The 19,178-nt window shown below is 37.0% G+C and overlaps 2 protein-coding genes across 6 annotated transcripts in view; one reads left to right on the top strand and one right to left on the bottom strand.

The window, feature by feature from the left end:
- LOC106140165 (cytosolic carboxypeptidase 1) overlaps positions 1 to 19,178 on the bottom strand; it is a 57,064-nt gene that overhangs the window by 17,938 nt on the left and 19,948 nt on the right. The gene's annotated exons all lie outside the window — the stretch shown is intronic.
- Positions 213 to 19,165, top strand: LOC106140166 (uncharacterized). Of its 2 annotated transcripts, none has more exons than XM_013341721.2 (6): positions 213 to 351; positions 11,515 to 11,620; positions 16,530 to 16,606; positions 16,819 to 17,026; positions 17,438 to 17,593; positions 18,184 to 19,165. In XM_013341721.2, the coding sequence occupies exons 1-6, from the start codon at positions 291 to 293 to the stop codon at positions 18,614 to 18,616; spliced, it is 1,041 nt and encodes a 346-aa protein (XP_013197175.1). In that variant the 5' UTR covers positions 213 to 290; the 3' UTR covers positions 18,617 to 19,165. The 2 variants fall into 2 exon arrangements, with proteins under 2 accessions (XP_013197175.1, XP_013197176.1); XM_013341722.2 differs by having other exon boundaries at positions 17,438 to 17,602; positions 18,184 to 18,316.

Genomic DNA, 19,178 nt, shown 5'->3' with positions numbered 1-19,178 from the left:
CACTGGTGTAGCGAGTTCAAAGAACAGCATTTCATCCATTGCCGAGAAGAAATGCGCTGGGTTGAGTTTATCGGATTAAGCTTGGCGATGTACGTGTAGCTAACGGGTACGGTTGGGCTTTGGCTCCCGGCTGGCGTGGTATAGTAGTACGAGCGGGACGCGTCGCTGTTATAAGGGGGGGTCCCGGGCTGCGCGCGCTCAGTGTGCCCGAGTGTCCCGTGTTGCGACAGCGCACTCCCGTGTGCCTGATTTATACGCACTTGTCCGCATCAAGAAACTATTTCTCCAATATGCAGCTGGTTTTGGCAACATGCTTCCTGCTTTTCGCAGCCACCCTGGCACCTTCTGCAGGTATGTTTAATATTTTTTATCACTTATTTTATCGAAGGAATTAACCCAGGATGTTGTTGGGTAATAAACATAAATTCTAATTGAATATGACAGTTTGCTATTTGAATCTACTTGTTGATAATATTATTTTAGGAAACTGTTTTGTTTTGTCACGAGTACTTACAAAACTTTTTAAAGATCAATAAGTTAAGCTTCTTACTAATTTCTCTGTAGATAAAAATGGTAGGTGGTAATGAGAAGTTAACATAATATAATTTTATAAGTCATTGCCATTGGCCAAATAAATTGCTGGATATTTTAACAGGTAAGTACAGTACGCACAATGCACTATAGAAAAGAATATAAAGACGACACACTAATATAAAACAACAATGTTTTTATCGAAATAATGTGTCTGGAGCGGCAAAGGCTGCTAATTATATGATGAGTATTGAGGAGGGTAAACACAATGGTATATTTCCATTTGAATACTCCTGTAAGATGTAATTATACAACAACATTCATGTTTCAATTAAATACAAAAGAAATTTCAAACTGTGTAGCTGAACAAATCACCCAACTGAATATTCTATTTTCCCATCAGACAAACTGACTAATTTTTTAATAAGATTGGTTAGTTTTATACCCTTCATTATATTTAGTTAAAATAAAAGTTGTAGAAACTACTAAGGGGCCTAAAATACACATTATTCAACAAAACTTTGGTTGTAACACTTGGATCATAAAGATTTCAGAATCAGCCACCGTCCAATATAACAAAATAACATAAATACCTTATCTACATTAAACCTAAATGCAAAACACAACCTTTCTTCGCATTTGGGTAAAATAAATGCAAAAAAAAATTCAAATTAAAATGCAACAAATAAATAATGCGAGAACAAAACTATTGCAGCAATTATAAAATAACTTACAATAACCATGTAAGTTTCTTTCTAGGGTTGCTAATGAACCTTACTTGCCGACGATAAGGTTTGCTTGGGGACCGCAGTAGCGAGGTGGTAGTTGTAACCTGAAGGTCTTCGACCTCCTTGTTGGGCTTTCATTACAGTACAATGGTGGTTCACTTTGTTATTAAACCCACTATTTCTAAACAACTTGTTTTGCTTTTAAGTGGCATTCCTACAGGACGCAATCTGATAGTTCCGTACGCTAAGAACGCTCGTTTCCCAGGATTTATTGGCAATCTTGTTGTATACAACTTCGATATTTACAACTTTATGATAAAATATGGTTTTTACTAGCATAAGGCTTGAAATTCACCTTATATGAATTCTAATGATATATTTGAACGATTGCTAATAAAATAATTTAGCCCATTTTTACAGTTACCTATATAGTAAACTAAATTAACATTGGGTTTGATATTAGGTAAGCCTTTCGTCGGGTTTGGGAGTGTTATCAAACATATGAAAATTTTCAGTGATAAAAATAGTATTATAACGTCATTTCTATTAAAAAAAACAGTATCAAAAGTAGAGGAAAGAGGCGTGATTTTATGTATGTATGTATCAAAAATAGAGGTCTCTGTGAATATTTTTTTTAAATCAGTGAACCGTTTCCTGAAGGTTCTACCAAAAACAACTTAACAACTTGTTATGCTTATAAAAATTGTAAGCGATATTCAAATAGCGGGTACAAAGCGGCGAAAACGGCGATAAATAGAACCTTCTTCGTAAAGTTGCTTAGAAAATACATTTTAATAAAGAAAAACAATCGGGTTGCTTATGAAATGGTTGTTGCGTCTGTCACACGCAATAAAACCTCCGGCGATTGGTGTAGTCGACAGGTAATATCAACAATGCCTTAACCACAAATTAAATGGAGTACAGACACAGCTTCATGTTAAGGCTCTACGAGATAGAAAAATATTTTTTTTATGTTAAGGCTTTTCACAACACTTTCTTACATAAAGTTGAATTTCGCATTCACAACTGTTCTTCTTACTGTTAATCAAAATAAAAAAAAATTTCAATCTTAAGGGCCTTCAAATCTGACGATTCGCTGAATTTAAGTGTGAGACACAGTTAGACATTAATCGTTATAAGATGGGTAAATTATTAAATTAAAAACCCCAGTCAAACTTCAGCCAGAACACATACCTAAACATCTCTAAAATTGTAGTATATTTGATCACTATAGATGCTTTCGCGTATAAGTGTCAGTGTGGGATGAGGTTTTATTTCTTATTCAGCATATTTTGTAGCATTACATGTAAAGTAAGCCATAAACAAAGGAAGTCCGTGGCCCGTGTTGACTCAAGTGCAGTTCACGATCCACAGGTATCCGCGGAACAATGCCAACCGTCTCATATACGCTTGTTCGAACCTTCTACAACAACCATGTTACCGACCTGGACGAGGTGACACGAACGAGGCTAGTACAAATAATTTTATTAGAAAATATATGTACTTATTTTAGAATATTGGTATGAACCTCCTTCTTACTAATGAGTCAGCATTACACATACAATGCTTTGAATAATGAAGAATACACTTTGTAGAAGCTTCACTGAAGAAGTTAGACAAAGTTCTTTTCTGCAGATATACTAGTATTTAATTGATGTTAACGATGTTATTATGTAAGTAAAATTTGAATTAAAATTCACCTTTGCAAAAATGCTTGGACTAAAGGCAACGTAGTTTCTACTTAAACCAAACAAAAACAGTTAGCCAGGAAATAAAATTAAAGAGTCAAGCGAATGTAATTACAGAATTACTTAATTCTCAGTAAACATGGGGTGTCAATGACTCCGGCATGACGCTAGCATTTTATTGGGTTGCAACGAATTACCTCATTGTGAGGTTCGAGTGCAGGCTGTGAGAAACTCGACGATTTATACCAATCAAGTTGGCTGCAGCGATTCCGCTAATGAGCCGTGTCCATGGTAATCTGACAGGTTATCGACAGGTCGGCAAAAACACTGGAACGGAAGTCGATGTTGAGAAAAAAATGTGCGGGGGTGCGGAGGGAGTTGGTGGTAACAGGTGCGCGGTTCATCGCCCCGACTAGCCGCCGCGTGGCAGGACCCGATCATAGTCGGATCTATACGACATATTTTAATAGCTCATACGTGAGATGCAATGCATTCTGGCAGGAGTACCGCAATTTATATGATGCATCTGATAAAGTTTCGCCGAAAAAGACGAAAAGCTTTTTGCGACGAGTTGCAAAGGTTAAGAAAAAGTAATCTTGATGATACGACAGCAATATCTATCCACATATCTTCACAAGATGACTTTAAAATTGCTTATGACACACACTTTGAAATCTCAGATCTTTGCTTTATAAGGTCTTTGTTTAAAAAATAAAATTCAATAAACTAAAAAGAAACAAAAAATAACCAAATGTAAAAGAGGTTCTGCAAAAAAATGTAACAAAATTAAAAGCAGTATCAGACTTAATTTCATAACTGCTACTTCATTGATTAATGATGGTATGAAGAAGGATGAACTAATTTTGTTCAAGCTAATTATGGAAATGTTTGTAATTTCGAGGCAGTCAATTATTTTGAAAACACCAACAGAAGTGAACAAGGAAACTGGTAGGCGGTGACATGGAAGTTCATTGTTCCGTTTAGTTGTCACAACACTGCAGTCGTGCATTAAGACAGTAATTGTGGAATCACAACACACGTGCGCTTTCCTGTGTATAACTTGAGCACTAGATATTATTATAATCACGATTTTTTAAAACACGAGCATGACTCACATTGTGCGTCATGCTCAATCCAATTTTTCTGATCAACATCCACGAAATTGTTTTCAAAACTATGATATTTTTTTATAAGCTGTGGTTTGTGTTAATTTGATATACCTTTAGACAAAAAATGATGATCTCTCGTTATGGATCGGAATTCTTAATAAACATTTTTTTTGGATCGTATCATCGTGGCTATAAATTTAGATTGTTTCTTGTTTTTATTTTTGGGCAAAGATTTAAGCTATAAAATGTAGCATTAATGCAAGATAAATCTTTTAAGTACCAAAATGGTTAACACCACCCTTATTAGATTTTTTGCCGTTGGATTTTGAACGTAATGCGGTAAGAGCAGCAGGTGCTTAAATTATACGAGATTACGGCATCTCCCGGATTTGGTAAAAGGAGGGATTATGAAGAGCATGAAATGTTATACCAAGAAGATAAATAAAATATTTTTAAATATAAATAAGAATGTTTTGTACGACCTGCACGAAGCAGAGTTTGCCGTAGGGTTGTACAAATGCAATGCAATATTTTCCAGTGAAATATTTGACATTCGCGAACATTTGTTTATAGTGGTATGCGAGCGGGACCAGGGCCGGGTCGGCATCGGGTTTGATTACTAAAAATAGTCCGGTGGGTGCATTCCGCGGCGCGGGGAGGGGGGCGTCGTCCTTGGCCCGTCTCGTGAGCTTCGTTTGCTCGCCATTATCTCTAGATCCCTTTTTTGCCATCCGATCGTTATCCGACCGCGAACAATTCGATCGATGTTCCCACGGACGCCGGTAATCAAGGAGTTTCGATAGACACTCAAATTGCACATTTTTTACGCTACATTGACTTAGAATAATTCGTTGAACATCCTGTGGCGTTGTGTGCTTTGAATATTTTGATTAAGTTGGAATTCGATTGATTGTCCTTGATGTTACCCGAAGTTAACTTTATATTAACTTTTCTGTCGTTTTATCTGTTTGCATTAGAGGAAAGACTTGTGGCCGCGACTTAATGTTATATACCTTGACCATGATTTTGTAGAGGTTTGACTCGTAACAAAAATGCAGCGGCCAGGGTCGGCCGGTGGTTGCACTATTGCAGTGACTGGTTTGGTTATGTAATGTAATGCATAGTATTTCGCTCGCATAAGTGCTACGAGCGTGCGCTGCGCCGGCGGCGGCGCCAATGTCTGCGCCGTGGTATTTTAATAATTTGCATAAACCATAATAACAGTTATAATAATATTCTATATTTAGACATGAATGTTACCTCCTATTGACATTAATTTTGTTTAACTGGTTATTTTTTGTCACTGCATAATCCCTGGACTCCTGTCTATGGATAATACAATATAAGCCAGGTGAACGCCAGGACAATCCATCAACATTATCAAAACTCATTAAATGGACGCTTTGATCAGTTCTTTAAAAATAATCAAATAAACATAATTTCAGAACACTGACTGACTGGAATATCTCATTTCAATGAAGTAACCTGGAATCAAATTGTTTTGCTGGCATTAATGTCTGGGATCTCTTTTTATCATTTTAATCCTAAAAAATATAACGGCATGAGTTATCTTTTATATCTTACGGTGCTTAGTGGAGTGTTCAATAGTTATTTTCGTGTAACACCTTTTGTTTGACATTATTGTATATTATGAATCCCTTATCTTTTCGCGATCCCAGTTGCACCTTCGGATACTAAGACACAAAGACCAGGATTTAAAGTCTAAGTGGCTGATAGCCAAATAACTGGTTGTGGTATTGCATATATCCCTAAATAAGATAGGCCCGAGAAGAGTGTAGGGAAAAGGTCAAAGACGCACCCCGGGTTCCTCTGCAGAGAGGTGAAGATGTCATCGGAATTAGAACCGGAAATAGAAGAAGAGTGTATGGATTTAACGACTCCGCAATTACCATGGACACCGTGAGCGAGTTAGAGCTGTTAGCAACATCTAAGTTAAAAATAAAAAGTTACTGTTATTAAAGGTTGTAAAAAAGAGCATACCGCTTACAATATTTATTAGTACTAATAAAGCAAAATTACACTCAGCTAATACTTTTTAATACTGTAAATGATGAACTATACTAAGTTAAGTATTGTAATTGTGTATAAACAGGAATTTTCTAGTAGCTTTTTATTATAACATTCTAGACATATAAGGCAGTGTATGCATGGGTAAATTTCATACGGAATAAACTTGTTTTAAATAATTATACATAGGAATGGAGCTTTTTTCAAGTTACGCAAGATTAAAACATGTAAATTAAGCAAAAGAAGTATGTAGGGATTGTGGAAAGATGTAATTTCTACCTATCACTTGCGGAAAGAGGCGTGGTTTTGTTCATGTATGAATGTATGGAGCTTTTTTGTGTAAGTTTTATAGGTTAGTCATTCACGCTACAATGGAAACTTAATTAGACGCGTTTATTCCCTTATTTTAATGATCAAACCAATCTATACACCTAGTTAAAATAATGTATGATGTTACCCAAAGGTATCATTTTTATAACCTTTTTCTCAAACACCGATTACACGTTAAGCTCTGACTAGTATAAACTTTATAATAGTATAAACATTTTAAAAATACTGAGAAAAAGAAGAGAAAAATTTGACTTTAAAAAGACATCAACGCATCTTCGACATTAAACATTATATTTGGTATATACGCACTAAGAACACTCGATCATATACGATCTCATGGCCAGTTTAAATTATAAAGTGTTAATCAATCAACATTAGAGGAGAATTCTAAACCATTTTCTCGAAGTTAAACATTAAAAAGTTTTCAGAAGCTTTTTATTTGTATTTGTTGATGCGTATTTAAATTACTATCAGTAATAAAATTGATATCACGATTTAATCCTAAACGCTGCAAAAAAAACTCAAACACGTACCTACTAAGCGGCGGCTATATTTCTACTACTTTTAAAATTTTCGTATAAGAAACTTGACGATGGTACTATGATACCGATGCACCAGTATATTCCCTTATTTAATCTGTATAAGACTCTCCAGTCATCCTGTGACCAGGGTCGGTGCAACCAGGTTGAAACGCCAGGAAAAAAAGGTATGTTCGCGTTAATTTCCGTTTGAATACATTAATAAGGGACATATTTTTATACAGGAAACTTCAATAACAGGATCTATCTTGGTATATGAGTACCTAAACCAAAAATATGAAAAAAAAATCCCAACCCTATAAATGACAAATCTATATAATGTTAAAGTTCATCAAAGAGTAAATATATACTACTAGGGAGATAGGTGTACGTCCTACCTTCCGGAAAGCTATAATAAGCCCACTAAGATAAAACCGACGTGTTACGTTTTAGAATCGATAGCTAGTAACGTGGGCGTATCCTATGTATAAGTATATGCAGGCGAGATGTGAATGGTATATCTGGCCACTTCCTCCTGGCAACCTGCGACGTTTGATTGACTGATCGTATCCGAAGTGCGGCGACGTGGCCGGAATTAATTGTGACAATCAAAGAAACATTGGTATTAATTTATTATACAATCGAATGTGATGCTACGATATTTTTATTAGCCTGTGAGAGAGAAATACACGTTGGATTTTTAATGTCGATTTAAATTTGTTTAGCTGATTCTATTAATATAAAAAATGAGGCACAACCACAATTGAATTTGATCTCTATCTACGTCTCCGGGAGAGACGAGTGATAGATATTATTTAATTTTTGTACGTAGTGATACAACATGATATTAAGAATACCTATATTATTACTTTTATAGTGATCAGACAATTTTTCGTAAATTTAGTATGATTACTTTACTCTACCGTAACATCAAATTATCATGAACAAAAAAATAAACATTTTATAAAAAAAAATAAACGATTAAATTATACATGAAGAAAATCAAGTTGTTGCGCAGTAAACCTGATTATTGACAACAATAGTCATACTAATACCAATTGTAGACACTCCTTGGACTTTGGCGACTGTCGGCATTTGGACAGAGGCCCGTTAGTATCCGGCGCAGGCGCAAGCGGATCAGTGGCCGGATATCCACTATGTAGTGCACTAACCCCACGCAATAAAAACTACAAATGCTACAAGAAATTACGCGCCAATGATTCCGAAAAAATGGGAACTTGAAACGATGTTTCACTTGGCTCGGTAGCTCTAGTAAATGATACAAAAATGTGTCCGCGATGTTTTAATGTAGATACGCTAGTTCTGAGTCTCATGAAGCTAATTCCTTAGAATCGGGTTTCCAAAGTGCCCTTAAAAATTAATATAATTAAGTACCTAATAAAAATTTGTTATAAGAGCACCGATGGCATCTCCTTGTAAGATATGGCATCTCGGTTTGGATGGACAAATCGGCAAACATTAGGTGCCCTCACCATACAGTTAGCACAACAGACTACTACAATACTGAGTGGCTTTTCAATGTTTTGTCAGGATATGCGGTGCATCTTCACTTCCAAAATACTGTGGTGCATACAGCTACAAGTAGGCAAGTGGAGACGTGACGCTACGCCACATCAGTATGCGGCGCGCGCGCATGACTCACGCGACGTGATACGCCTTCCCGACGCTCATTGTAACCCCTACGCTCGTGTTACTGTCAGCCATCACTTTCTAAAACTACTAACGATCGCCTTTTATGCCAATATATTAATATAATAGAGCAGTAGAATTTCTAATGCCGTTTGTTATTTTTTTTTTAGTATAAATTCTTTTTTGTGCCAGTCTAAACTTCTGCTTTTTAGAATAAATATCATCAGGATAATAATCATAAGAAATGAATAACGTTACCTTTGCTTTTTTTAAAATACATCTCATTAATTTAATATAATACGTGACAATATAAGTAATCGCGCTTTCAAAGTAATCTCCTTAAACGTACCTATCATTTGTAAGCCAGTCAATACTTGCAAAAGCGGCGAAGAATGGTGGTATGCAGCATTCATCAGTGAAAGATCTTATATAAATGGTAAAAGCCAGGCACGAGAGTAATGCGCGACATCATTTATGCATGAGGCAACATTATGCATGGATTCCAGCCCGCAGCCCTCTAATAGCCGAGTAAAGCCCAGTTGTAGATCCACGCCTCTAACGATGTTCTTAACAATAATAATTGATTCTCCAAAGCAACTATACCAAAGTACGATAAGGGTAAATTCAATTTATCTTGGACTTTATGACTGTGATAAACTTCAAATAATGGCAAGAATGTTTCTAAAGTCATTTTGTAAGTTTAAAGTTAGCAATCCGTGAGAATGTGCCCGCAGTGACTGATTGAAACTGTTAATTTACTAGTATACCAACGAGAGCGGTGTGGATATCTAAACAAGCTTGTGTAAATTATTGGAAGTAAATTACTTCCACTTGGATAGTGTGATTGAGAGCAAATAACACGGCATTTATCAATCCCACAGTCGATTAATGAGTTTGCAGCTAGTATGCAAATCAGTGGAGCAAATTCTAGGATGGCTTCCCGGCCGAGCCGTCCGGCTAGGCCCAGGATACATTTAATTATGTTTATTAATAGCTTTCGTGATGGTTATAAAGCTTGTTCGTACGAAGACAGGATGTTAATCTTTATTTCCTCCGGTAATTGTTTGTAGATAAATCATACCGTTTAAGGTGCTATGAGGCATTTACGTAGAACACGTCAGCATAAATAAAATACATTGACAGTAGTTATGTATGCGAGTTCACATGACTTCATAGACTTATGGTCATGGGTACGACAGCGATCTTTTTATGCGTACGTGAGCACTTTGCCCTATCAGTGTACTCAGGCAAGCATAGCATTCACGCGTGAGTTTGGAGTAGTTGGTTAGGTTGGTTTGAAGATTAAAATTTTATGCCATAAAGCTTCCTTCCCTAATATTTCTACAAAGCTTGCACTTCTTTTTACCTGTAGGTATTTCAGTTTTCAAAAAGCTTTTTTCACTTTCACCTTCAAATGATTTCAAATTCAGTATCTAGTCTTTCAGTTTCTATAAAAAAGTGTGTATATAACTTGAGAGCCCGGGGGAGTCTTCTACGTAGATGACATTGCAGTTCTATGAACACGACGCACTGCGTCTGAACACGGTGTATTGACCGTGTCGTTGCGCCTGCGCACCTGCTCACTATAAATCCACTCTAACTACAAGCGCCGTCGCAATTCTTTTGTTTCGCGTTTTGTGTTGTTATAAATTTATAGCTTAATTTATACAGTTTATAGTCTGGACAAAATAAAACATATTCTGCTTATTTGCAACCATCATCCTCTTTTAGGTTAAATACAAGAGAGTTTATTGAACGAATTGATAAAAAAAATAATGATTGGTTGGTTGATGGAAATTCATATGTGGTGGTAATTTATCGATCTACTTTGTGCTTGACTTGAGATCTTACTTTTCGAAATCTATTTATCATTCTTGGCATCGAATTATTATCTCATAATTTTCATGGAACTAAACCGGCTTTAAGCACAAATAAAATGAAAATTTCGTTCTCAAAGAAGTTCGTTAAAGCCTCGATTGAAGAATAATTCAATAGCACGAGAAATTCCATAGAATACCTTATTAGCATAATAATGCAGGCACCGGTAATTAAGACATAATGTCAAAGGTCCATATATTAATGCGTTTCCACTGCATCGGATATCCAAATTGGGTATAATGGCCGCGGTGCACCGCAGTAAGGCAACCATTGAATTTAATTAGGCCTGCATCCAGAGGGGGTCTCACCGCAAACACTTAGCCTTTTATGTCGAGCAAACACAATGTATCAAGTTTAAGAAAAAAAAATTGTTTGCGTTTTACTTTAATTCAAAATAAATAAATAAAGCGTTTTCTTTTTCTAAAAATAACCACATTTTTAACATCTGAATCTATATGAAAAAAAGATGCCGCCTACATTAATTCTATGAATTGAAATATCATTAATTTTGATGAATTGTTAGATGTTAAAATGATACTAAATTCCCTTTGGTGTTAAACGCACACTAAGTAAGATGAATGAGTTAGGTCACGATGAATACCGAGCGGGGTCAAATTCATATTGTGCCATATTTCTTTGTAACTTCTAACTCCCACACATAGTGTTAGCATGCGTCCGGATAAAGCGGGTATAGTTGGTACATTTTCGGCCAAAATCGGTGTTAGTTAGAATAAGTACTTTTCAAGAGGCCGGGTTGCGAAAAGTATCTTTAAGGGTTTAGGTTTTAGGGACTATCTTACCTAACGACGGGTTTTAAGTGTGAGAAAGCGTATTTTAAATATAAAATTTAATTATACCTCATTAACATTTAAGTGAGACTTGTTGTAATTTCTACTTACTAACATTTTGTTGTACCAAGAATTAGTTATTTACTTTTAATTACGTAAAAGTATTGACACTGTCAAAAAGAATTTTATTTTTAAATACAAATTAACACAGCCAAAATTATACTGTTAAATTCAGGCCATTAACGTATTCATACTACTTGTTCCAGCACAAAGGATAACGACAATTCAATTGGACGGCGTGCAGTACTTCATCTCGCGGATGAACCCGTACAGCCCAGAGCTCAACTATTTCTTAGCATACCAATACTGCAGGTACGAATTCTATTTTTTTTAATGGATGATAGATAAAGCATTTTTTATACCTTAAGACAGGATAGGTAGTAAAAATTTACTTTCAAATCTGAATATCTATGTCAGCAATTTGAAAGGTTAATGGATAAATTAGATAGGAATTACTATTTTATTTAATGTAATACAAGCCTATATTATTCCTAGGGCTAGCTTATGGCAATGGAAAATATCCAACTGGTCTAATGTGTTTATGTTTATTCATTAAAAAAAATATATTATTCCTCTCTACTTACTTCATTAGCAAATATTATGGCATACATTTAAATTTAAAACATCCAAATACATCAATAAAAGCGTGTTTGGCACTGTTTGGTCCTAGAATGGGATCTCGACGGGACTAACTGTCTAGGTCCTTGTTTATCTTTCTTTCGAGATAAATCCCGTCGTGACTCGCAAATCCTTATCTGTCCTGTCGTGTCCACGGTCCTGTTCAAATTCTAGCATAACTAAGCCGGGTCGGCGTTAACAAGCGTACACAGGTTCGACGCCTCCACCAGGAAGTTAACCACAGGGACATTTGCATTACCGTTAAGGGTTCTGGGAAAGTACTCGAACAATATTGGTTTTGGTTAACCATCACATTAACAGAGTCTGTGGGGAAGCTACAATCTTGCTAAGTCAACATTTGTCATAGGAGATTTAGTGTAAATTAATACCAGTGAGCTAGTTTGAAATGAATAAAGTGTCGTAAGTCTTATCTAATTAAGAGTAAAGTATGAAAGCAAAAAAATATCGCCCAAATTGATTGTCAGGAAGTGGAAAAAATATGAGTTTCAATCAGCTCACGTTGAAGACGTGACCGTCACCAATGTGATGAAATGGAGATGTACAAAAAAATCGAGTATTCGAAAAATTTTGTTCGATCCAGATAAAACGGTGGACTCACAAATTGCTAGAAAGGTCAATCGCCTTGCCAATGGCCAGTCACGATGTCCTTTCGGACAGCGAAGCCGTCACGACCTATTTACAGTTCCAATTGTTAGCGATGGGAACTTATTTCAAGTATTTGTGGCGGCAAGGGCTCTGCGCAGACGGCGAAATATTTGTTCGTGGAAAGAAAAAAAGTTAGCCAAACATTATGTACGGCATGTGGTACTTTTTGTGTATCGCTTGCAATATCTAATGGACCTATTAGGTAAATGTGTTTCTAGTTTACTGTAAATCTTCAGTTGACTGTGTCTTCTAAACTAAACTAAGTGCAAAATATGTAGATTACGAGTTAAATATGTCACACATGGCATTGACCTAACATAAGCATGATTACTGATAGATTGACGTCGACCAATGTTTATGTATTATAGTTACATCCTCATTTAATGACAAATCATTTCGACGCAAATGGATACAGATATCTTCCTCCTGGCTTAGACCTGGCCTTTGACCATGGATCTTGGATTGTGTTTTTACACGAAGCGACTCCTATCTGACCTCCGCAACCTTTGCAGGTAAATCTAACCCATATTGGATCCATGGTTACATATCCAGTTGCCTGAATGTGCAGGTTTCCTTACGATGTTTTCCTTCACCGTAAGAGCATTAGTTAGTACGAGTATTCAACTTATGTACATAACATTGAAAAGAGTCATTGGTGTATGGCCGAGCTGGGATTTGAACCAGTGCCTTTTATGCGCATCACGCATTCCAACCGGGCACCTTACTGATTCGACCACCGACGCACTTGGGTACCGATATCGATTAAGGTTATCTTAACGCGATGCGATGCAAAAGACGTGTATTTTGTCATGTCGACAGCCGTGTCGAAACTGTACCGTGGCGAGTCGAGATTACTTACGGTAGTAATGATACCATGTTTGGATTACGAGCTTGGACTCACATTCATGTATGACCGAGTGACAGTTTGATAAATAGCACTGAAAAAGTCATTAGACTTGAGTCTCGTTAATGGCGTTGAAACAGTCTCAATTTACAATAAGTGTAACGTGGAACCATAAATCGGTTATACTTAAATGTTATTTAACGTTCGATGGTTAAACACAAATATAGACCTGTATAAAGATTAAGAGATTTTTCATATGTTGTATCAATAAAAAAGTACAATTCATATTCACGACTGATTATTAACATTTATATAGTCCTATATAGGGATTAAGAGATTATTCATATAATGTGTCAACAAAAAAAAAAAAATTATATACAGGACTGATTATAAGATTAGATGTGTTTGTCATTTTATTAAATTCAGGTGCATTCTGGGCAGACTCTGTACCTACAAGGAATCTATATCACTGCTGGATAAATACGATGGATGCAAAATAGCAGCCTTCATTCCCGAGTCCGTATAAATCTCTTCACGTACTTGTCTCGTATCTTGTCAGTATTAGAAGTTATTACAATTATTTACATGTTTTACGGGTAGATTTTTAGAATACGCCATTTCTTATTCAAATGATTTTCCAGTACTCAGCATGTTATTATTTACTGCTAACGGTACTAAAACCCGCCGGTATAATATGCATGATGGGAACAGAATTCATTGACAAAAACTGTTGCATCAACTGTTGAAAAGTATGCCAGAGTCCTGTATTGGACACAAATAAATAAAATAATGGCACGTCGATATCAAGTGGAGAATAATTTACGACGGTTTAATTCACCACCAGTAGTGGACTCGAAACGTGAATAGCATTCTTATGTGTGAAGTTCATGAGAAATGTATAGAGCGTCATCGGAAAGCTCGATACCTAAGTTCTATAAATTGATAGAAATTAATACTATCATCGTTTTGTTGCCATTTCAACTTGTAGAAGACAATATACTGGTTAAGATCTACGTGGTGATGTGCTTCGGATACACTTTAGTAGAATCAGGCTTGATAAATTCGTCGAACTAATTGTTTTTCTCAAATACGTGACGTCGCGTCAAATATTTACATCAATAACAATAAATAAAGACGTCGAAAAAAATCTTTTCAAAGGTTCGATAAAAACGCTGTTCATAAACGAGTACTGCAACGACTGGAACAAAAAATATAATTTATGATCGCTTACCAGCTTAAAAAATAGACCATTCGAAAACGCTGGTATTCATTCCACTGCAATGACTATAACTTTAATTGGTCTTCACAATCTCCTATTCCATTCACTGCTCAATTGACGTACACGATTTTTTATCGCTATCAGGTTGTCATATACTCTGAGATGTGTGTAGACTTGTTGGGCCATTTATCGCAATCATGGGATGTCGCGGAGGTTTTTAATCCGCAAGAGTTTATGAACCTTCCCTTGGAATGCTACCCAGCGCCCAGCGCTACGCCACGCCGTTCTTAGGTGGGTTACACACTGAAAGATATATGAAAGATAAATGCGAAATTATGTTGAAAACATCTCATTAAGAGATTAAAATTGCTTTGTTTGTTTTTCTTTCAAATATTCTCGTAATTGCTTTTGTTTTTGTAATTATGGAAGCACACATAGAATTTACGGAAACGATAATGCATTTTTTCATTTTATCAATGCACAAGAAACTAATTTAAATTGTTTTGTTTTCCTTAAGCAAACTTAATATCTAATATTATTGCGATATGTTATACGTTAAAATACGGATATTGAACAAATTGTATAAATAACAAATTAAACATTTTATATACATTACAACAGCATTAAATAGTCAAAATGCATAAAAAACTGAAAAGGTTTATAACACTAGTAAATAAAGGAATCGAATTAGTTTTTGGCTTTTTATTGCCAAACCTAATATATCTGGTGGCTTGAAATACAGGCTTTGCCTAGTTCCCTAGGTGGGATGGCAAGGTGGGATTTAATGGAACAGGGTTTAAGTTCACAAAAAATCTTTTTCGTTAATATTTTGTATGTGACAACAGCCTTAGCGAATAAATTGCATCCCGCTGAACAGGCTCCGCATATAGTATCTTCGCGGACTAATAGCTGAATAGATTAGCCGGGGATGTTATTTAACTAAATCGCGTTTAAGGATCCGGTGCGACGGGTACGGGTCCGGTTATTCACTATATTAATAGTACAGAAGTGTAATGAAAGTTAGATCGAAACGTTTACTTTAATGCATAAAAAATAAAAATTTTCTTTTAACATTTATTGGGTAAAGTGAAGGAGGTTAAATTCCATGAAAGGAAAGGAGAAATAGATGAAAAAAAGTACAGAATGATTGCTTATAAAACCTATAACTATACTATATTCTCTGAACCGTCTACAAGCTCTTTACCGAGGAAATAGTTTGGTAGATACTAAAATCGAAACTATGACCTGCATTGCCGTCGTTCAAGCAATAATGTTTTAAGGAAAAATCGGATTTATAACATTATCAATGCCGGAACCCTCAAAGTTCAGTTGCGTTTCAGCTCAAGTTATAAAAGGCATCGGAGGCTGATCTGAAATCTCCTTAATTTGTACGAGTATCGCTACTACTGGCGACGGCTGCATAATGTCCACTTTATATTTCTGTCAATGTCATGAACGTTTGTTACAATGTATATAGGTACAACATCTTGATATTATTCTATTGCTTAAACGCTTATATACATTTAAATAATAAATAAATTTTTTTGGAGTCAAGCTTTAGTAATTCATTTCCACAAGGAAATGAAACAATAAAAACGTAGAAAAGTGGTCTTTCTTTCACACTTTCACGTGGCTGATACAACTATAAAATAAAAGAAAAAAGTCTGAAGTATGATTGTTAACAACTGAATAGGAACAGCAAAAATTGATTTGTCAAAATATTAGGCAACGACACTTTTTAATTTTAACACTTGTACCATATAAGACAATCACACAAACTGTGTAGGAGGACATCACCAACATACCGACAATTCGTATCCAAAACTAGCCATTACTACCTCCATAATGATTTATTTTGTTTTTCTCCGTTTCAGATCACTAGGACTTCAATTAGCTTCATTTGAAACGAAAGAGAAGGCCGATTCTATAACGACATACCTCACAAATGCAGGTAATGTTTAGCACCAATTTTTACTTAATCCGTGATAGAATAGTTATATTTGCCAACAAAACGTACCCTAGCACGGAATGCCCTGAAACAGTTGAAAATACCAAACATTAACCAAAGACAAACACAGAAATAAAAAATATCATAATAACTATATTCTCCATGAGCGAGTTAAAACAAGAATTTAAGCTTAATACACCACTCAACATTTTCAGGTTACAACAAATACGATTTCTGGACATCTGGCAACAATCTGGGCACGGACATGTACCTGTGGATGAGTACCGGGCTCCCGTTCAACGCGACCTTCAACTACATGAGGCGGATGGCCATCGACATGCCGGCTCCACACGCCGACGACAGCATCGACCCTCTGGATGTTCCCCAGGGAAGCACGGCGCCACAACGCACAGCCAGGCATGGGTACGTATTATTTGCTATTTCTTCAGTCGCATCAAGTCTAAAATAACAAATGTTGAGTGAAAACATCACCAGTTTCAGATGGGGCAGATTATTCAAACACAAATTGTTTTATAATAAAAATGACCAAATGAAATTGTCAACGAACACAAAATTTACTTAAGTGATTTATATCAATTTTCTCTAACTCTTAGTTTACGTTTAAGAAAAAAGAAAACTTTTTTGGCAACACAGAGTAATATTTTTTACATCATAATATGGTGCATTTTTCTGTGTGGGAAAGAAAGATAAGCAATTATTCTTTCTCATTATTTCCTAATTACTGTTCGCGCAATTCCCACGTCACGCTCCGCCGGGACCGCTAAGTACTTTGACTTAAGGCGTGTATTGTACAAAAACTAGTCGGTATTCCAGAACGGAGCACGTGATGACGAACGGGTGCGTCGCCCTCAAGGCACCTACATTCCATTGGGAGCCCCAGCACTGCGGCGAGATCAAGGACTTCATTTGTGAACAGACGCGATGCTACTACTACAACTACGGCTCCATCCCGGTGTCCTCGGCACAGGGGTAATGCAGGTGAGATGCCAGCCGTCTCCGGAGGCCCGCTCCCCGTAAAGCCGCGCGCCCCACGTGTCCACTAACTTAGCTCCTTGATTAGGCACAAAATGCGTTTACCATAGTCGTGTAGAATTTGTGTAGTTTGATAGTTTGTGTACTAACTTAAATAAATGTGTGCCTCGGTTTGTCAATGTAAGACTGCGCGCGGGCCTGCGGGACCCGGCCTCTGCGCTAACCCAACCACCAAACAAGAGCCCTACACCCAGCCGACAACGTTCGGCCTGTCACTCCTCTGTTGAGCAAACCTAAAATCAAAATTCATAATATCATTTGGTGGGTGGGTGAAGGGGGCTTTGCTTGGTATCTCTTGTTTATTTTGTTTTAGAATTTGTAATATAACTTATTATTGTGATCTCTCTAATAATCATCTAAAATTTAAGATGGCAAAATTCAATCTCACCAAGTAACGAAAAAAAAATTTCATCAGCCTAGAACACGGATGCTTAAAAGAGATCGAATTTAATTTTCATTGCTTGGAAACTGCTTGGGAACTCGAATCGACTCCCGAGTCTGCGGCTGACCTCCTGTTCTCCTCGCAGGAAGCCACTCTCCCTGACGACCACCACAACCGCGCACCCGCTCACGTCTTCTTCGCCGCCGCCACCCCGCTCCGAGCACCTGCCCACACACTTCACCCTAAATGACCTCATCGGAAAATTGCGACCTTCTTCTCTGGACGGCCTACAGTCGCCGCACCTCAAGACCGGCGCGCTTCTCAAGTCTCCGCCGCAAATCGACTCTCATTACTCGCGAGCGGCAGATGCCCACTCACACGACCAAGAGCAGAAAGAGGAGCCGACGCAAGGTCCGTACGCGGACGATGAGGGCATGGTGGGCGACGACCCCGCCGCATACCTGACGCAGGAGGCGGCACATGAGGCGGCGGCGGACGACGCGCCCTCCACGGCCGAGCCGGACGCCACCGAGCACTCCGTCCACGCCAGCGGTATGCTGGCACCCCCCGCCTACTAGCGTCCCACTCGGACCGTGCCTGTCATATTAGCGATTACGTTTCTTAACAATTAGGTATTCAGACTACCAAAAGTATTATTTCTTTACTTAGAAACCAGTATGAGGTGCTCGAGTTAGGAATATCACGTCGGGTTGCATTTCGCTTCTCGGTTTATCGTTGTCTTTATGTAAATGATAATGCCAATCGTTAAATCAGTCGAGGGACTTAACGAGGGACTATGGTGATTTCGAAGATTTATATGAGGCAAAAGCAATTATGAAGACGCTGGCGACTCGAACGAGACGACTTGCCTCCGTCTTCACGCGTTGAATATCACAAAATGAATATTCCACGATTATAGGTACCTAAACTTCATAAGAAGAGTGTAGATGTGTTAGATCTCTGGTGTTTTCATTTAAACCGTAAAGTATATTAATTTAAGAAAATTAAGCGGATTTTTTTTGGACATATCATTTGAAATAGTGGATTTTAAGATAGTGTTTATATACGTGACGTAATTAGCTAAGTATTTTAAGTTGAAACTCAAGAATTTAAAGAATAGTGATGTAGAGAAGTTAATAA

This window comes from Amyelois transitella, chromosome 3 (genome assembly GCF_032362555.1).
Source record: "Amyelois transitella isolate CPQ chromosome 3, ilAmyTran1.1, whole genome shotgun sequence".
Taxonomy (NCBI): Eukaryota; Metazoa; Arthropoda; class Insecta; order Lepidoptera; family Pyralidae; genus Amyelois; species Amyelois transitella.
Note: the sequence above shows the minus strand (reverse complement) of the source record. Positions and strands in the feature narration are given on the sequence as shown.

Bases quoted from the DNA above. Each gene is read 5' to 3' on its own strand.
- LOC106140166 (XM_013341721.2), top strand. From the start codon at position 291: ATGCAGCTGGTTTTGGCAACATGCTTCCTGCTTTTCGCAGCCACCCTG. The intron at 352-11,514 runs GTATGTTTAATA...TACTTGTTCCAG, and splicing joins CACCCTGGCACCTTCTGCAG to CACAAAGGATAACGACAATT. The intron at 11,621-16,529 runs GTACGAATTCTA...TCTCCGTTTCAG, and splicing joins TTAGCATACCAATACTGCAG to ATCACTAGGACTTCAATTAG.